The sequence below is a fragment of the Aythya fuligula genome, chromosome 11, assembly GCF_009819795.1.
Source record: "Aythya fuligula isolate bAytFul2 chromosome 11, bAytFul2.pri, whole genome shotgun sequence".
NCBI classification, from domain to species: Eukaryota; Metazoa; Chordata; class Aves; order Anseriformes; family Anatidae; genus Aythya; species Aythya fuligula.
Window position 1 is genome coordinate 8,629,945 of NC_045569.1, and position 21,287 is coordinate 8,651,231.

General features: G+C 38.7%; 1 protein-coding gene across 5 annotated transcripts in view; it reads right to left on the bottom strand.

Annotated features, from left to right (window-relative positions):
* PEAK1 (pseudopodium enriched atypical kinase 1) overlaps positions 1-21,287 on the bottom strand; it is a 116,425-nt gene that overhangs the window by 23,813 nt on the left and 71,325 nt on the right. For 2 of the 5 annotated variants that reach the window (XM_032194830.1, XM_032194828.1), the window contains 3 exons: positions 18,652-18,745; positions 9,019-12,282; positions 1,804-1,920 (listed from right to left, as the gene is read on the bottom strand). In XM_032194830.1, coding sequence (XP_032050721.1) covers positions 1,804-1,920; positions 9,019-12,170 — 3,269 coding nt within the window. In that variant the 5' untranslated portion in view covers positions 12,171-12,282; positions 18,652-18,745. The remainder of the gene's footprint in view (positions 1-1,803; positions 1,921-9,018; positions 12,283-18,651; positions 18,746-21,287) is intronic. The other 3 variants (XM_032194829.1, XM_032194827.1, XM_032194831.1) reach the window with 2 other exon arrangements.

Sequence of the window (21,287 nt, forward strand, 5' to 3'; positions counted from 1 at the left end):
GCCCCCCTCAGCCCCTTTTAAGAATAACTTTCTAAAATATTTATTCTTCTTAATAAGAAGAAACAACTTTTGACTCAAACAGTAGCAATAGTTCATACCTTTCATTAAAAAAAAAAAAGGATAATAAAATGTTTTCCAGCTGGCTACAATCAGCATATGTACACAGGAATGATTCTGCATAAAACATGCGTAGAACTCATAGAACATCAGCAGGGATTAAGGTGCTTTTTACCAATGAAAACAGATTTAGCTTAATCAAAAGTACCAGGGTATAGCCAGGGGACTGTAAGTCTTAAAAAATGCGTATCATTTTAATGATACATTTTCATATACTGGTAGGATTTGGGAAACTGACACTTTGGGAAACAGATCAGTAGCCCATTTAACCTAGTAATCTGTTTCCCATATAAAATTCTCCAAGACTAAAATCCATCTGCTAATGTATTAGGGCAGCCACAGAAAGCCATGAAGACATTCCTCTGTATTTGCTCTTAGCTATGGTGTTTTAATCGAACTATGATTACTTATAGCGCAGAACTGTGAACATCATGGATTCAATCAGCTTCCTGTGTATATTTACAGCAGTACGATTTAAAAATTTTGCATAATATATTAAAAAATACCCTGTTCAGGCTTAAAAAAGTCCTGTTGAAAACACAGCAGCAATTATCAATAACGTGCCAGATAAAACATGTCAGAGAGACCAAAAATATTTCCATGCCTTTATGCTCTCTCATTGACAGAAACAAATACTGATTATAGCCAAATCTCAAGAGCATATGTCCTATTCACTAGTTCTCATTATTCCAGTCTGCTCTAATAGAATGGCAACATTTTTAAGTATTTGTGACTTCCAGAAGGGATAGGGGTGAGGCACTTCCTCCAAAAAGATGGTCGCCACAAGTGATATCTGTACAGGTGTTTAATTTTCATGGTACAGATTTAAAACAAGACAACTTATGATAAATAGAAACAAAAATTGTGCTTTTTTAAACAGGCAGAGCAGCTGAGTTTCCATGATACAAATCCTTATAGGTGGGAAGAGAGATAATATCCCGAAAGAGTTAACATACATTATAGGCATAGGTCTTTCTATTCTAATCTAAAACCAAACTACTGAAAATTCTGGTACACGGTCTTCTAGCAATCCCAAACAGACTTCAAAGATTACAACATGCCAATAGTTTGCATAACACAAGACCCCGTGTACGGTGCAGCACACACATGCTGTTTCTACTCTCAGACTCATGAATTTTAACTGCAGGCTGATACAAACAAAACTCATTAGAACTTGTTAGTAAAGGAGAAAAAATGGCATGACTTCAAATAGCTGTAGTCTTTAATCAGCATTAACAATTTTGTTCATTTTTAGTACCATGCATAGCAATGGTGTGAAGAACATTCCAAGTGCCCTAAATATATCCACATTAAAGAGTTAACCTAAGACAATTTCAGAGTAAAGCATACATAAATATAAGCAGTGAAAAGGCTCTTAAGTTGATGAGAAATTAAACTAAAAACCCGTAGTTGATGTGAATCATACAGTTACCTGCATTCCTCAATAAGAACATTTTCTTTCAGAAAAAAGTAGTTTCTATTAGCTTTATGGTTCTGTCATTGCCACATACCAGAATAATCACATTTCAAAGTAATTTTTTAGTATCGATTGGTGAGGTACAGAACAGACCCATTCTCCATACGAGACACATGCAAGCACATACACTAAACCTAAGCTCAAAAGCATTTTGCCAAACAACGTAAACCAACAGCTACAAAGGAAGAAAGAAAAAAAAAACAACTCACCCACTATACTCACTCACACAATTCCCCATTAAAGGAAATTCTTTCAGGGCCTTCTTGAGTCTTTTAATCATGTCTTGAAACTCTGGCGAGCCATTGATTCCACAGTGTTCTGATGTGCTACAAGTTGTGCAAGCTGTAAGCAACAGGCTGAACTCTGCACAGAGTGATACACCTACTGCACCTTAATGTTTACCTTAGGGGGTTGGTCCAGGGGCTTGCCAAAGCGCCCCGGGACACCACTTGGTTACAGCCCTGCCCTCTTAACTCTTCCACTGCCTTCGTGGATGAAAAACAGGTCACACACTGCTACATCACTGTTTTGGTATGACAACTATGGTCTTAGTCATGGTAATTAGCTACGGAAAAGGAGGTTCAAATTCCCAGAGAGGTTTGAAGCACTTAGACTAGCCTGCTGTTAAAAGTAAGGGGACATCTTGAACCTGGATCCAACCCATTTTAGTGTCTGAAATAAATACATATTAAGCTACAAAGAAAAGATGTCAGGCCATGAAATCGGTGAGGAAATGCTTCCATGTAGCTTAACAGTGAACTGGGAGAGATCCTGAGATCAAGCACACATACAGGGTGTACTGACTCAACAAGAAAAAAAAGCCAACCTGTAATCATCTCTGACATAACACAGAGAGAACAAAAGGGGAAAACCTCCTCACTCATTAAGCTACAAGGACCAAATGAACAATTGCTTTTGTTCATGCAGTAGTCTAAACAGTTAAAAAATATATTAGCGTCTGAGAAAAGCAGACAGAGCAGCTGATAAACAAGCCCTTCTTTGAGATTAGAACCATTTAAGCCCCATTTTGTATAAATGTATATCTCCTTGTTGACTGCAAATTATACTGAAGCTATCCCCTTATTTGGGATATTTATAGCTATTTTGCCAGGGTGGATTCCTTGATGCCGTGCGTAAGAGCACATATTTAGCTTCTGTCATCGTGGGCACAGTCTGCTCCGTCCAAGCCCTTTTCTTTTTTCCCTTTCTTATTTCGGAAAGAAACTTCAGGGAAAATGAATTAATTACCTTCGAGAACTCTGCTCCTTGAGCACATGTGGCTGAAACTAAACAACGTCCAGGTAATAGACAGAGAAGCCCTCCATACACGGAGAGCACATTTGCTTTCCGAAGAAGCTGAATTATGCATAGCAAAAAGCCTGCATTAAAAAGGACTGTCCTTCAGATAACATGCCCCTGAATTCATATGCTTGTGATTCACATGTGTACAAGCTCAAAATCATTTTAAAAGCAGTCTTCTACGGGGTCAAATGCCTCTACTTCTTCCCTCAGGTTACCCTCCTCCAGTTTTTGGAAGATGATGTGGTCTAAAACTTTACTTAATCTTTTGGAATAGTAAGAATCCAGAAAGCAGACCGTGCAGTATGTTATTTTTTATAAGGACAGTGGAATTACAGCTATTGTGTGACCTATATTTTCCTCTGTTCAGTGCACACCTTCTCAATCAGAGTGATTACTAAACAAACAGCAATGAATATAAGGGCAATAAAGAGGTGAAATACTTGAAAAGAGTGATTCTGAAACTGTGTTCCTGCAGTAGGGTCAGATCTCAAGGCCAAGCTGAGGCAGTACAGTTCTGTTAAGGCAGCACTTAAGCCCAAGTGGCAGAAATTCATGACGGAAACTTAGAAAAGAGCTGACATGGCCTCAGAGCCTGCTCAGACTCTGATCTCCTCTGATGTCTACTCCACCAAGTGGACATCAACAAAGCAATAACCAATGGTAGTCATACAGCTTGAGATGAGAGAGCCTGATAAAGAAAAATATTTTTCTTTTATACAAGACATCTGTGGAACCTGTAGACATATTTAGTTTCAAAGAGATCCCTTTGAGACTCCCTCAGGCCCTACCGGTTTTAAGCTAATAAAGCTAAAAAATAAAGCATAAATTTATTGAATAATGCTTGAGGAAAAATGCAGAGAGGTTAATGGCTTGGGAGGTGGTAAAATGCCACCTTACAGAGGAACTTTCATTCAGAACCCAGACCCCTGCGTTTTTGCAAAACACTGAGCAGGGATGATCAGTGCTCAGGGTTAAATCAGAACACACTACGGGCATAGAAAACCCTTTCCAGTGGCTCACACAGTTCAGTTTCTCCACCCTTATTAGCCACACATAGTCAAGAGGAAAGTGAAAGAAACTTCACCAACTGGCTGTTCGTAATAACTAAGCCATAAAATTTATTCCTAATTCCGATTATACAGAAGTTGGCTTATTCCTGAAGCATGAGAATTGATATTCCATTATTATTATTTTTAAAATCTTTTATCATGCAATGTTGGCATGGATAATGGGAATACATTTCATAATCCAGGAAAGACATCCTGCTAAGCGCTTTAGTGTCAGCGAAAAAAACGGCAACAAGTTCCGCAGATTAACTGCACATTATAAAAATTGTTTATCAATTTTATGTTTTCAGTCTTTCCATTTTACAGACTGTATTGGAGAAGTTAAGAACAATAATGCACGATTTACCATCTCCATCTAAATTTATGAAATAACGAACAATAAAATCGCTTCCACTTGGTTCTTTAACTGTTCTCAAGACTTACAAAAATCTTCTTCACAAAACTTCATCTAACTTTTCACTTACTGAACGTACATAAATTCTGAATCTCTTAGCTTATAGTTGTTCTGGGGAAAGAGTCTTACGGCAATTTTTCCCTGATGAAACAAGGTGAGGTAGGTGGCTAACACTTATAAAACATTGTTGGGCACTTGACTAAAGTAAATAAACCTTGCTGATACCTAGAAAAAGCAAATAAAGGTAGATTCAGGGGGAAGGGGGAGTTGATAGTTCTACCTGAGCTTTCTGGGTAGAAATTCCTTCCACTTCAGTAGGCTTGCTTAAGAAAAAGCTTTATTTTCAGCAAAAACATCCTTGAATTCTCCCCACCAATTTATGCAAGCTATGTTTAAAAGGTTTTAGATTCAGGTGAGAACCTTAGTTTAAAACCAGTACAAGGGGTCCTGCAAACTGGAAAGGAGGACTCTTTTTTAAAACATATCCTTACAGTGATATTAAATCTTAAAATTATTTGTATAACAAGAGTGGCACTGGGGTAAGATTTGAAGGATAATACAACATTATCAAAAGCTTTGATATTGCTGCCCTCTGATACGTATAGAACCCATTAACATGCCCAGTAAAACACCCATTGGCTATTTTCACAAATAATAGCCTTAAAAGAACCCAAATTGCTGATGTACAAGTATACTTTTTTAAGGAAAATGTTTAAAAACAAATCTTCAAAACATATACATCTATAGACATAATAGATGTTTCACTCATTTTGGAAGATAAAACAGGATAGCGATCTTTTCTATCTATGGGTCAACAGAACTCATGCCTGTTGACTGCCAGGTTAGTTTCAAGTCCTACTGACAAAGTTAACGTCAGTTTAGGAATTAGATTCATGATCCCAACTTGAGCTATGAAGAAATGCCTTCTTACCTAAACCAGAGTGGAATGCATATGCAGACCTCATTACTTCAAGTATTTCAAGTAAACATGCAATTTTATCTTTAATTCATCCAACTCTGGCCCAAAGAGTCTATAAAGAAAAGTTATGGTGACTTGTAGCTATGAAAGGAAACTACTCAATTGAGTATGTAAATGAAATGGAAATGGCTGTGCACAATGCACTTGTACCTTGATTTACAAAGGCAATGCAATCTAGAAAAGGTGCCAAAATGTTTTAGTTCAGGTCTAATATGGTTTATGAAGGTAGAAAAGGAAGAATCAGAAGGCAGGGCTGCAGTTTTCTTTTAGGAAATGGCTCAATCTAAAAAGTTGCTCCTGGGTGTAAGCAATGATCTCTCAATGAGGAAGAAACCTTTATCTTGTGAAACTCCTGTAACAAGAGTCTGATCTACCAGAAAACAAAGCTTTTGAGCAATAGGAAGATCCTTTCTTTCCTAAACTTTTGTGTGGATTCCACCAAGTGCCACACCACCTTCATCACTGACAATGGCTTAGGCCAAAAATGTTACCGTTGTAGAGGTCAGTTTTAGCATTTGCCTGGCAAGACCTTCTGTATCATAAAACATGAACCCCAAGAGTTCTGAGAACGCCTCGTTTCCATTCCAATTACAATACGGCTGACATTATTGCTGATTTTTAGCAAAAACTAATCCATCTACAAATTTTTGGTACAGTTAATACATTAGTATTTGCTATCTCCTTTGGAACCACCTTATATGCAACCTGGCTCTAAACAGAAAGAAACTACCGCATGGATAAAACGATACCAAGTTCTTTGATACAGTTTTCAGCTTTCCAAACAACTGTGCCTTTTGCTAGTGCTGTTCAAAGGGATGAACTGACCTTTCTTGGCGATAACTTTAAATACCTTCAGACCTGTTTTGTGGTTATGCTATCAATCTCTAGCAGCTTTGTAATCCATTGCAAAGTAAAGAAATATTGTATATTCATTTAAATTACTTTCAAGATCCCCTAGTAATCTGACATTTTTAAAGCTTATCTTATTTTCCAGGTCATCAGTTTGTTTTTTTCAGTGAGCTTACTTGTGTTGGCATTCTCAGGCAAGTGTCACGTTCATTGATTGCTATCTACATCTCTCCAGTTTTCCTCTATGCCTCTGCAAGCTTAATCAAAGATTTAAAAAGTATTTTCCAGGCACATACATGTATCTTAGCCTGAATTAACACTAAACTAACCTCTTAATAACATCTGATGAGTTAACACAAAACAAGTATAGCATCACCTGTTATGTCTCCTGCATGTGCAAAAATGGCAGTTGACAACCCTGATTCTCACCTACTGGAATATTAAAAAGAGAAGTCAAAACCCTTTAACTAAATTCCTTCATTTTCTGGCAGTCTAAGGTTTCTTTCTGTCTCTTCAACAGTATTTAAAATTAAGTAAAAAAACAAAACTACTTTAAGGCTTTAAATTGCACCAAGGTAATAAAAAATATAATCCACTCCCTAGTGTTCTAACAATGTATTTCTCAGTATTTCATTTTTTACTTTTATTTTTTAATTTTTAGAAATTTACCACGGAACAATATTGTTAGGAAGAAGAAATTCCAATTCTAGCATTCAGAGAATTCTGATTTGCACCAGGAAAAATGGTGAGATATGATTTTAGCCAATATCACCATGACTTGCAGAAAAATTAAAAGTAAAAATACTTTTTGGAATAAATGAGTCAGATGGGACATGACCAACTGCCTTCAATAGTAAGGGCCAAAGGGAGTCCAGTAACAGTGGAAAATACAAAACAGGATAACAGCACCATCTCTAGGGTAGTCTAAGAACAAGTGCCAACGATCAGTTTGTTACAGCTGTTTACCACTGAGATAAGCTGCTTCTCCCTTCTGTCTTCCCTTGTGAGATCAGAGAATTAATCTGGCTGAAAAGTACCTCTGCAGTTACTTTTTCTTGGATCACTTCCCCAGTCTGTTCACCACAGGTGACCACACAAACTGCACAAGAGGGTGAGCGAACCTGCTGATGGCAACATATTCAGTAAGGCTGCTGGAAAGATGTTGACACAAAGTCACTTTCTTCAGGTTTCCCTGGAGATAATGCAGAGAATGTGTTCCTCTGTAGGGACAACTGAGCGCACAAATTTTCCTGATTCTTTAACTTGTTCTCTAAAGCTGCCTACTTCTCCCCATTTAATTTAGAGTAAGTCTAAAGAGACTAGTCTCTTGTCAAGAGTTATTCCAGCCCTGGGTACATTCTTCACAGTCTTCAGCCTTAAACTGTAATATGCACTGTATTTGGGGGCAATTAATTCAAATTGAAACCTACAGAAACCAGCTTTACATCATACTATGATGAACCCTATCACCAGCGTAACACCCCAAGGGGTTCCAGGTCTGACAAAGGGCAAACAATCTGAAAGTAGTCCTGACCTCCATGAGAATGCTATACCACTCTTCCCAAGATGTGATATTAAGGGATTTAATTCCACTCCATGCAATGGTCATTTTTCATCAGTTTAAAACATTTAACTAAAAGTCACTGTGATTTACTTAACAGACAAGACAATTGAGAACTTTTTTTTTTCCATGATACATTTGTGAAATTCCCACATAGGTGATAAAGTTGAAAAAAAATTGAATTTCCTACCAGTAGGTTATTGTTGCAATTAATCAAATAATGCAAATATGAAGTTATTTTGGAATCAGTTTGTATAATAACCTTAGAAGACCTAGTCTAATACATCTACAGCTGTGGTCTATACTCAGTGAAATGCATACTATGCCCACGCTGTAGCCTGCAATGAATATCTCCAGCACCCTAGGTTATGCACTGCCATGCACTGTAGGAACTCTGTGGTGCATTGAAAACAACGTGTATCTGGAACAAGCACATTTCTTTGTGTTTGGAGACATTCAAAAAAGCATGTGTATCCTTGAGAATGGAATAAACAGGCCTTTAAACCAAGACCTAAAACATTCAACTACTTGGGATTTATAGAGTAAGATAAATAATCTGACCAAATATTCCTAGAGAAAACAACACATGATTTTAGCAAATTATGATTTAAAAAATACTAAAAATGAAATCACTGAACAAAATTGTCAGGCAGAAATGGAGCAATGGGCTCTGCTGAATCCAGTACTGTTAGGGGGCAGCGTATATTCATTACTAAAGGCCTTGCAAAATGTAGATTTATTATTTTATAGATAATTTAATTCTATTATTACTTTTCACATGGCTTATTTTAGGAGTGCAGCAGTGATGTTGCAGTGTAGCATCAAGTTAATTAGCCTATCTTGTTTTCATGGGTATCTGAGATAAAGTTAGCACACCACCTTTTATGCGTCACAGATCTTTTAACTTCTATTCTTCTTTAAATAGTAGCCTTCTATTTCCACAGAGGAATTATTTAGCTCTCCTATAACATAAGAACTATTTCTTTAACTAGAAATTCAAGAAAATCTGATTCAATGGAACATAACTATCACAATGTATTATGAACCTGCAAATACCAACTCCAAATAGCAGTTACTGTTCCCAGTAATTTTTTTTTTGATTCTTTCTGATATCCAATATAAAGCAAAGATTTTTAGAATATACTTTAAGATACCTAAAATAAATATATTTGGAAAAAAATTACACTTAATAAGACCCCTTGATTTCTTCCCTTTTTGGTAGTACATACAATGCAGTTCACAGCTGAATGAATAAAAAAACAAGCGGATTACCTGGGGATTTTCTTCGGAATCAGAGGTGGTGATGAATGGCTCATTATTTTCTGTTCCAAGCTCTCCGGAGACTTTTCCTGTATTTCTCCTTTGTCTTTTGCTAGTGCATCAGCAATAGCAGACTCCACTCCACTCTTGTATTGCTGGTCAACCTTTGGTTCAGTCTGTGCTGGATCACACCTATACATGAAAACAATTGATGGCTTCTCACTGGTCTCTGATTTTGCCTCGCTGAACCACTGATGACGCTGAACTGGAGGAGGAGGGAGCATATGTATTACAGTTCCATCAAGACCCACCAATTTTCCTTTTTCTCTTTCTTTCTCTTTGTCTTCCTCCTCATCAGTTTTTCTGCGGCGGAAGAAGCTCTTAAACGATATCCAGCGCTTGGGTTTTGCGTCAGCAGCTCGTCGACCTTCCGAATGAAGGATTGACTCAGCCTCCGTTGACCTGGTGGGACTATTTGGTTTGGTCCAGTTGCTGAAATGTCTTTGCAACAAGTTACTTGCGTGATAGGGTGAAGATGTGGACCGTGGAGGAGGAAATGGCGGTGCTTGCTCTGTTTTGGGACTTGTAGTATTTGGGGTGCCTCTCACTGGTTTTGGAGAATGGGTGGCGACCGGCTGTGATAGCGTATCTTTCTGCATTTTAACGGCTGTGTTTTCCGTTGTCTTGGATGGCTCTATTTCAGGCTGTGATGTAAAAAGAGATTTGGGTCGTACCAGGGTGTTTTTAGTAGCATCTGCATCAGGGGGTAAGGAATACAGTTCTTCTGCACTGCAAGACTTGGGTCCAGACTGAGGCGTTTCTGGCGGAGACTGCGGAGGCTGGATGGAAGCCACAATCTGTGAAAGCACCGTGCTTGCATTCTCTCTACTGCTGTTGCCAGCAGAAGCCTCCAATGTCACATCTGCTGGCTCTTGGGTTGTCTTTTGAATTCTTGATGGGGAGCTGTGGTCAGAACTATGACTTCTCTGTGGTGATATCTGACTTTTACTGAGGCAGCTGTTAAACTCTTGGACCTTCTGAGCCACAGAACCCAGCCTGCATTCAGTGTTATTAGTTACCCCCTTCGCTTGGGAAAATTCACTGGGTTTGCTCCCTATAGCTTCAGTCACTTTGCTTTCTGTTTCTATTTCTTCATATGTGTGGCTTATTACACTGGTAGTTTTATCTTTGATGGATAGCTCTCCGCTGGTCCCTAGAAAACTTTTATAGATAGCCAGGTTATCATATGCATTTGGATTGATTACAATAGGAACTTTAATAGCATTTTTGGAACTCTTAGCATAAGTGGGCTCATCATGAATGATAATAGGAAAAGGCGGCATGCCAGCATTATTGTAGCTGTTGAATTTTATCTCAGATAAATTTGGAGACTTAACTGGGATAGTTTTTGAGGAAAGGTTTGTAGCTGTAGGCGAAGTAGGAGCTGACTTGTGGCTTGTCTTCCTGGGAGGAACAGAAGGTCCTGAGCTGTTAGCAATTAACTCTACCTTAGGTATCTTCTGTCTTGGACTAGTACTAGAAGTCCACACTTCTTGATATCTGATTGCACTGGATTTTTTCAGATTAGCATTGACTCGAGCAGGTGATGCTGCAGAGGATGCAATAGGCGTGCCTGGAGTTACTGGTGAACTTGGGTTAGATGATGCATTTTTGGTTTCTGAGGTTTCAGTTGGACTCTCTTTACATTCATTGGTCATGGCAGCTGATACATCCACTACAGTATATGGCTTGCAAACTGGTTGTTCCATGTTCACCACCCTGTAAGGTTTAGCTTGCTCTTCCACAGGCACCAAGTTGATAGTTACAGCTTGACCAGTAACATCTGAAGAACTTTTATTCTCTTGCTTATCAGTCTGTACAGCAATTTTGCCATCTTTCTCTTCCAGTCGAAGAGCAAGGACTGCCTTGTGGGTTTCTAGGCTCTTTGGAATATTTCTGGAAGCTTTTGACGCATCCTTCACTTGCTGACTAACACAGAGACTTTCATATTCTGGTTCGATCAATTTGAGGTCCTGAGGAGTGCTAGGAGATAATCCTCCATTACAGAGTTTCTGTGAAGAACTGCTGGTTGTTCCAGAACGAGACTCTTCTGTCAACGAAGAATCAGGAGATGTAGAATCAGAAGATACCATGCTCTGCATGCTCTCTTGCCCGTAAAGAATCACAGTCTCTTCCCCATAACCATTTAAAATTTCATCATAACTATCATCGTAATCGACCGCACAGATCCGCTGAAGAGACTTGTTCCTAAGGGGCACAGTGTTCCATTTTTTGTCAACACAGAACTGAACAGGAGACAGGGTGTTAGCACGAAAATTAGCAAAGCGAGGTTGGCCCCTCATACGAATTTCCATTGCTAGCAACTCTTCATCACTTTCATCCCAGCTCTCATGCTCTTCCTGCATGCTGCCAAAAAACGTGTCATCCTCACTCTCATCTCCGCTGGAGAATTCAGGGTAACAGAAACGTCCACCTTCATTACTTATTACTTCAGTGCTTCCACTCAGAATAACATGCTTACTGTGCGAATCCTTCATTCCACCCATCATGCAGCTTGGAGGGATCTTTCTTTCTAATGATCTTTTATAACAATTATTTATTCTTCCCAAGAAGGTTTCTCTCGAGTTCATTTCATTTCCAGTTAGCTGAGGTGTGGTATCCAAACCTGCAATCTCCTTCAAAACTTCTGTCAGTCCATTATTATTATTATTTGGTATCTTACCTACACCATCGTTGTTGCCATAAGGCCTGTGAACATGGCTATAACCTTCAATTTCATCTTCATTATTATTGTTCAGTGGTTTTTTGTTCAAGACAGCTTTGTTTCGGTTCCAGCCTGGGGGCACCGATTTGTTCTCACACTGATCCGTCGCGCTGATTTCGCCACATACACCCTGCCCATCTACCACCATCATGGTGGGCTTCACAGCTATTGTGGGTTTCTTTGCCACAGGCGGTCTGAAGTTTCCTTTGTTTCCACCACGATGGCTGTTACTTTGGTTTGCGTTGGTTTTCAGATTGCCATGCGAGAGGGTTTTTTTCTCAGATACTGGGGGTAACTGATGCAAGCTTTTTGGCTTGAAGCAGTTCTTACATTCACCAGGTTTCCAGACGTGTTCAGTGAAAGTGTTGCAAGCAGACATTTTCCCAGAGCTTTGCGCTTGATGCTGTGCTGTTCAGTGCATGGTAAGAATTTCATTCATGTGTTTCCTCTTTGTTCCCTTGGTATGGCTACTGTTTTGAGCAGTGATCATTCTGAAACACAAAAGAGAGAAGGAGGATAAGAATGGGGAAAAAACAGGATGATCTTTATACTTTTTTGAATACCGCTAACAACAACTCAGAAAAACCAAGTAGCCCTTTGCTGATGCCTTAAGCTCTTTTTACTTAAATTTACAAAACCACAGTCCCGGTTTCAGCAGGGATTGAGTTAATTTTCTTCTTAGTAGCTGGTATGGTGCCATCTTTTGTATTTAGGCTGAGAATAATGCCAGTAACACACGGATGTTCTAGATGTTGCTGAGCTGTGCTTACACTGAGTCAAGGACTGTTCAGCTTCTCATACTGCCCTGCCAGTGAGGTGCCTGGGGGTGCACAAGGAATTGGGAAGGGACAAAACCAGAACAGCTGACCCCAACTGGCCAAAGAGATGTCCCATGCCATGTGCTGAGCAATAAAACCTGGGGGGATGATGCTCAGGGACAGGCTGGGCATCGGACAACAGGGGGTAAGCAACTGCATTGTGCACCACTTGAGATGCAAATTCTTTTATCATTGTTTTCCCTTCCTTTTCTGTCCTGTTAAACCATCTTATTCTCAACCCATGAGTTTTTACCTTTTTTTCCCCTCCAATTACCAATTCTTTCCCCTATCCCACTGTGAGGCAGAAGTTGAAGGGGCAGTGAATGAGGGCTGTGCGGTGCTTAGCTGCCTGCCAGATTACACCACCGTGCTGCTTAGATGAAATGCAAAAAAATGTGGCAAATATTCTTCTCAGACATAAAGAATTAAAACTTTGTCAGTGAAGCCCTATATTACTCAGAGCAGAGAGAGAAAAATGGCAATGACTGAGAACATAGAGTAATTCTCTTGACTAGTTCAGGACCATTGACCTTAATTTTTGCCCAATAAATCACATGCCAGGAAAAGGACATAAAACCAAGGATTATTGCATATTGTCTTCAAAATAACCATTTAAATGTGTGACAAGAAAGTAAAAGAATATACTTTACTCTATCAAATGCAATTTAGATCACTCGTTTTAGCTTCAAATGTTGAATGAGCTGAGCTTAAGTGGCAAAATATGTTCAACCAATTCCGAACTCTGCCATTTAAGCACTTTTTCAGCAGAGTCAAATTATAACTAGACAGATACTTTGTTTGACAAGACAGGCTGGACTTTATGCTGAAAAATCAGCTAAAATGCTGGGGCAGCCTTTATAGAAAGTCAGTTTCTTCTTTAGCTTGCTATAGTGGCAATAAACCATTCTTATATCCTCAAAACAAAGCTATGGACGACTTTTAGTTCCTGATTTGTTTCACAAGTAGCTTTTCCACCTAACCCCACCCCCCGCCAAAACAATTGAAATATAATTGTAAATCTATTTCAAAATGAGTTGTCTTTTTTCCTGAAATGATCAACCTTGAGTAAAAATCAGGCATGAATCTGTTATACTTCACAGTCACTGGAGTATCCCAGATTTGTGGTTTATGAATTAATGCCTGAAGATTTTAAGCCTTCTAAGCCAAAACCACATCTCTGGTCTCTTCATTGTTGTTGCATAACTCAGAAATGATCTGACATTTTACCGAGGTGAAAGAAGCTCTCTGTTGCTGCTTCTGCTAATGCAGGCATTGATAGATCAGTAATTTTATATTTTTACAGGCTTTGGATAAAAATATACTTGCTGTTCACATAGGTACATTAAAAGTGTAGTACCAAACCCACTCAGTTAAAGATGCAGCTTTAATTAAAGCCAGAGGTTAGTAACAGCAGGACACTTATGCTGGAATTTACCACGGGCACAACTGGTTTACATTAGTGGAGCAAACAATAGAAATCATTAGTAAAATTGACACTTGTCTGACTTTGTCAGTCTCCTCACGTACTGCTCTGTGTTTTGGCAAAGGGCTAGCCTACGCTGGAAAACTCTGAAATAGGAATTTTGTTCCAACACCAGATGGGGCTGAAGTCTAACTGTATTATAACAGAGTACATTCAGACACAGTCATGGTACCAGCGCTATCATATTTCATACACTGACTGAATATGTTTCCAGACACAGCTTTTTGCCAAAAACTCAGTGCCAAAAGCTTTTTCTTTGTATGACCTAAGAGATAGAAAGTCTGCCAGATAGAGTTCTGCCCAAACTTCAGCCTCTGTTTTAAATATACACTGAGTAAAAAGGCCTTTGCATTGTTTTGATCTTTGCGAAGATTTGTTGGTTCAACACTTTGTCAGCCTGGGCATTGTAACCAGAAAAATCACATTAAGAAGTAATTCTCCTAAAATATGTGAGAGAAAGAAATAGAGAATACTAGAATTTTATACTGTGGTTAACTCTTTCTTTTCATGTTAACAACTAAAAGGAGAAAAGTTGCACTAAAAGTTGCACAGCCGAAATAAATCTTCTTTTGGAAAATATATTTCTCCATTACATAAAATCTCCAAGCAGACAATTTAAACAAAGAGATTAGCGCACCTGCGTATGGTTTTTAGGATTTAACTGGGTGATATTATTTCTTAGAAATGGCACAAAGTGCACTTAAATCCTATCACAGAACAGACAGTTTTATGGCCTTCTAGGCTATGCATTTTCTGCTAATAAGGTTGGGATAAAATGAGAAAGCACTCTCTTGCACACTGTCACATTAAAATATTTTCATGTTTTACCACCAGCTGTACTTACTTGGATTTGCACAGACACACTTATGGATCAGTTTTCCTCTAACCCAAGTGAATGCTACACAAAACGTGTGACTGCAGACTACAGGAGGCTTGCCAGACCTACAACCCAAGGCTCCAGTAACAGCCGAAGTACAGCAGGGTCACAGTTCTGTGCATACTTCATGTCCCAGGAGTACTAATGCAGCAACTGAATTTCAAATGCTACACACACAGACCTGCGTATGTAAATGCAGGCATCTATCAATACACAGACAGAAAATACGTAAGATGCATACAGATATTTTAAATCTTTTGCATTTCAGCACCAAATGGAAATGGTTTAAACTCAACATGCTCTAAACATGACTTTTGACACAGTCTGTGAAACAGGCAAGAGTCACTGACTTCTTGCCTTTGTAAACTACAGACAGGTTTCCAATTGGATTTGGCACTTCCAGGATGAGCAGTGCCTGTAACATGCTTTACACCGCCTGCAGCTGTAACGAAGAGGAAACATGCACCTTCACACAAGAGGAAATGTACATTAAGAAAAAAAAAAATATATCCATTGGTGAACTATTTTCATCCTTTGAAATCAGAAGCAATCTACTGTAACAGATTAAATTCAGTGACCTTTATATGTCTAAACAGGTATTTGCACTCTCCAAAAAAATCTAGCATTTTTTTAATGGTTGTATAACTAAAATTGATTTTTCTGACGCTTTCCTCTGCCTTTAAAGAAAACACATTTACTGTTTCAACCACATAATCACTCCTATGAGTGATAATAGCAGTAAAAGTGAATATGAGTGAAATGAATGAAATCTTTCAATACAAAAAAAATTCAAACATTCTTCACATGTTCAGGATATTGCTTCCATTGCTGTTAACGACAGCTGCAGCTGCATAGGGGGCAGCAGAGTCCATTGAAGGTAATGAAAACACACACAAATTTACAAAGAAAAAATCTTTGGCTCTGATATCCAGACAGTGTTCATTTCTAGACTCTCGCCCTACTCTTCAAAACTAAGGAGGGTTGTGAGGAGATCCAGGCAGGCACACATCAGATCGTTTGGGCTTAACGGTGCTCCTGGTATCTCTTCCTCTGTAGCCTCACTGCAGCCAGTGACTGCCCATTTACCTGCTAAGGAACTGCTAACTCTGCAGAGCTGCTCCTTCCTCTGAAATAAGTAGTTTGGACAACCGAACTTATTTGAAGATACTCAATTAGGCTTCTAAAGTGTTAACAGTAAACACGTAATAACATGGTACATTTCACCCTGCATCTCAAAGCTTTTTATGCAAGTTGATAAACATACCTATTCACAATTTATACACAGAAACACTGCAGTGCAATGACATTAAGCAACTAAAATTCACCAAGTGAGTCAGTGACAGGAACGAGTACAGACGGACAAGTTCTGCTCCTAACATGGTGCTGCAGCCAGGAGCTCGTGATACTTCATTCACTAGGTGGTTGAGTCAGCACACTTAGTTTATCAGCTTTAAAGGCTAAATCACTCTTTGTGTAAACGAGAAACAGTGTTCTTGTTTCAGCAGATACACAACTGCACACAGAAGGGCTCAGTCAGGCCCCATTAAGATGATATTTCACTTTCCAGGTCAGAGTTAGGGGATGATGGGTTAAGAGTTGCAGTGCAGAGCTGAAGCAGTTATCAGCAGAGGCATCCTCATGTCAGGAAACTGCACAGAAATGCAGCAGTATTATTTGTTGACATCATCTCTGTTGAGTGCACCAAGATGGGAATAAACATGCATTTCAGGCATTTTCCCTTTGTTCTAAGTAATTTCAGGCTGGCGGGTCTCCCTTAGATGCATGCTGGCTGAATCACAATGAAGGCCTTTGCCAGTAATACTTTATACTAACATAATCCAATTAAAAGGAACTTAATTGGTGTGCAACATTCCCTACAATTTCAACATTTTAAAAATGAATAGTCTCAGTAAGTACCAGATGGTGACACGCACTAATTAATCAGGCCTGCTCAATGAATGAGCGTATTAAAATGAATGCACCTATTAGACATGTGTTTTCAATGCTGTATGCTGCAAAAACTCCCCTTAAATGAATGCCTACTATATTACTGAGCAATATGCACAAGTGTGCATTTCATCATTTGTAATTGTAATTCTATCACTCTTTGGTTTCTTCTTAGATCACTAGATACTTGGAACAGGAAAAGGCATTTAACTTCAGCATTGCTGTTCATGAAAATGGGCCTACGATTTTTATGCTGCAGAATAAATTGCATTGATTAGTCTTCTTAAAAGACAACAGCCCATTAAATTGCTAGTGAACAACCCACGAACCTCTCACCATTGACAGGCATGTCCTCAGACTGAAAAATCAGCCATGGGAATCCAGCCTGGTTTCCTATATAGGAGCACCTAAACACCACAAAACCACTACGGCTTCGTGGTTTTGTCTGAAGTACTTATAGGCATCTGGACACTCACTGGTTGTCACAAAGAACAGTGTAAGTCTAACATAACAAGACTAAAATCTGGTGTCTGGTCTTTTTTTATTATTATATATATATATTTTTAATATAATCAAAAATATTTTAAGAAATTTTTTGAAAAAAACAAAACCAACTCAAATATGAAACGCTCCACCTTCATACATACTGTCCTGCTTGGGTGGCAATGGGCTGTGAAAACGCTTCATCTCTCAGCATCAATGTGTACTGACACCGGGCCACTTATCTACATCTAGCACAGAAAACTGGGACTACAAATGCGATGTGCCAATTAGGTTTTGTCTTTCATGCCAAAAAAGAAAAGAAAAGAAAACACACACACACACACTCACACACACAAAAAAAAAATAAAAAGAAACAAACAACTTCTCAAATTTTACATCCTTTGTTCAACTTCAAAGGAGAACAAATCCCAAGTGAAGCTAACTGCAACATCTGTTAGGTACATGAAATGTAACACGGAGAGAGGAGTCTTACAGCCAGGGTAGGCAGGGTCCCAAGTTGCAGGCATGTTGAGAAACACAGTTGTTGACATTCAGTGCCCAGAAGCACTGTGCTTTGAACAATCTTGCAGCAGTTATTAATGAAAGTCAAATCAAGCAAAAAATCTTATGAGATGATACAAAGTACTACAGCAGAGTTTGGAAATAAAACGTAATGTATTGATATTTAAAAATGGGAGAAGTGCACCCACCAATGTCACAGGACTTCACAAAGGTGGGCAAGTGTTTAACAATACAGATTTTGTAGCCTGAAACAGTGACTCAGGGTCTCACTTTACATCCTAATTTGGTGGAATATCAAGATTAGAACCCAAATTTCCTGCCTCTTAAGTGTGGCACCATGCTCAGTCACAGCACTTATTTCTCAAGAGGTGTGCCAGAAAAGAACATGAAATTAAGCAATGGCACTGTGGTCTACCACAGTTTTATTCCCAAAGTGGACTAATTGGACCAATGTTCAGCACGTATCTGATCATTGTAACAAGCCAGAACTGAGCTGTGGCAGGCAGCACAGATGGACATTTACAGAAGTGTTAAGCATCATTATAATTTTTGTTAAAAAAGAAATTTTGTTTCAGGGTTTTTTTTTTTTAGTCAGAACTTTGAGTGCTGACACCAGTCCAATGCCATAAAATGACAGTCCTACAGAAAATGTAATGAACCTTCCAGTGGATATCGAGGAGGCAATGACCTAAACTTCAGGTCCATATAATCTATAAAGTTGCCAACTTACTTTAGAACCACTCTGCAGCACGATGTACTAAGCTGCTGACATAAAGGGCATGCTTTGGATGGAGAAGACAACAGAATCACTGCTAAACACAGTTCTGTAAAAAAAAAAAAAAAGTTGCAAAATTGCTGCAAGACAGCATGAAACAATCAGGAAAACAACTTGGAACTATTCCTGTTTTTAAGCTCCCATGCTGTATTATCGCTCAGTTAAAGAGTGCTTAAATGACATGAATATTTCATAAAACCAAGTGAGTGAAGGAAACCCTTGAATATGTTTTTTCCACCTAAAACCTCTAAGAAAAAACATGATAGAAATAACCAATGAACTACAGCAAAAACCTGCCTAAGGCTAGACAACCTGTAATGCTTCAGAATAAAACAGGCATTGCTTTACAATTTACCTAACCCAAACAGATAATGCCATACAGCAAGGAAAAGGCAAGAAATATCCTCAGGATCTGTGTAAGTAACCTGATTAGATTCTGCATCATCACACTGACAATACACAAAACTATAACAAGGACAAGCTCTCACATTTAGTTTTGAGGCCCAGTAGACCAGCAAAGGCATGCATTTGAATATGAACTCTTCTGACTTCCAAAGAGAACAGATTCTTACCTTGAGAAAACTATTAAAAAATGTAATTCCTTTTGGAAAAATCGTATTTTATCATTAATATACTTTAAGTTTCTAACAACCAGTTATCATTTAGACAATTCTGCAGAGTATATTCTTTTGGTATACTTTTTACTTGCACAAGAAATTAGATTCCCCCCCCTTTCTCCCCATGCCCATCCCTCCAGTAAAAACGCACAACATTCCAAGATCTTTTAGCAAATTAAGGATAAGCACAGAAGTACATTAGCTGAGAGATACTAGCACGATAATGAAAAAAACATCCTCAGGTTTGAGTTTCTCTCAACTCTGTTTAAGCCAAATCATGAGAATTAAGCCCTTCATATCATTCTGAGAACGCATCAGTATGACAATACCTTCCATCATGTAATTACCTTTGAATTACTCTTCCTAGGCTCAATTCAAATCCTGCCCTTTTATCTTTTTGGTCAGTTGTTTAAGCACATGAACGTATCTAGAAGAATAAATACTACAAAAATGTTAAACCTCTACAGAATGTGAGTAGTCACAATATGTAACAATGAATTACCTGAAAAACATTACGCTGCTGCTGCAGCTACAAAACCTGGGAATGGTTGTGGTTAGCCTTCTGCTGAGCACAGCTTGAGAATGAAAACAGTGTGCATTATTACTATAGTATTGAAACCATCAATTCCACAACTACAACTTACTTAAAACTCTCTGCCTTGCACTACTGCTACGTCCAGCTCCAAAGATGCCCACACAGAACTCTGATGCAGCAAAACACACCAGTGCCAAACAGGTGTAAACACTTGGAGTTTAGCAATGTAACTACTGGATAGCAAAATACAGAATAGCATGCAAAAACCTATCAATGTTATGATACTCGTGAAAAAAAGTTGCCAAAGACAAACAGGATACTGCAGTATCAGAAGATAAATAACTTGTTATTAGTGGATTGCAGCCACAGTGCAAGAGGTCAGCTGTAATACAGAAGATAAAGCACACTACAGAGAAAGAAGCCAGATGATTACTCTCCATCAATCTCAATCCGCTCCCCAAGATCCTTTTAAGTTATTTAATAAAGACTCAAGAGCATTAAGTTAAAAAATAAAACACTATCAGCCATTATGTATATATAAAAGATATTAAAAATAATGGATAAATTAAGAGCAATAGCTCAGTGGGACTGGACTGGGTAAAGCCAACAACTGGGGAGAAAGTTGAAGTGGCTGAGCTACACACAAAATGACGTGGTCCTTTATCAGAACCACGCAATGGTACAGCAATGAGCTAAGCACAGGATGAACAGGATATCATTTCTTTTTATGACTTCTGTGAAGAAAACTTGCTCACCTTCCTACCAGACAAGGAAGTAATGGGCAAAAGAGAAACAGTATTTTATTTCTATTTTTTAAGAAGCTCTCACGAATCACTAACTGCAGGGCATGCAAGTGGTGCAACAGAATATGCACAACAATCAGTAGATTACATGCTTTCAGTGCAAGAAAATCAGAGTAAATCCACATAAAGATATGTTAGGAGATGAGAAGCTTTACCTATTAAGTGAAACAGATAGACTGGGTGTTCCCGTTTAGCCTCTCATGAAACAAGAGCAACAAACCCAAGAGGCAGCATATTTAAACTTGTGAAAATAAAATAGTTCCATATAAAATGCTTTCTGAAACAAGATGGCTCTGAGATCAAGAGGTAGGCTGGATTCAGAAAAGGATTAGACACTTATACAGATGCTGAGACATTCGTTGTTAGGTGTAGTAAATTCAAACCTTCCAATCTCAGTGTTTAAATGAAGCAGTAACTATTTGGGTTACGAAGAAAATCCTTGCAGTGGCAGACTGTTCCTTTATTGTCCATTTCAGAAATTTCGGCGGAAAAATGGACACAGCCACCGCTGGAATCAGGGTGCCAGAGCACCGCCAGCACTGATTCACTGCAGAGCGCTTTCCGTTTCTATGCTGCGTATGAGTTCTCTGTCTCGTGAAATCATACATCAGCTGTCAGCCTTCCCACTCTCACAGA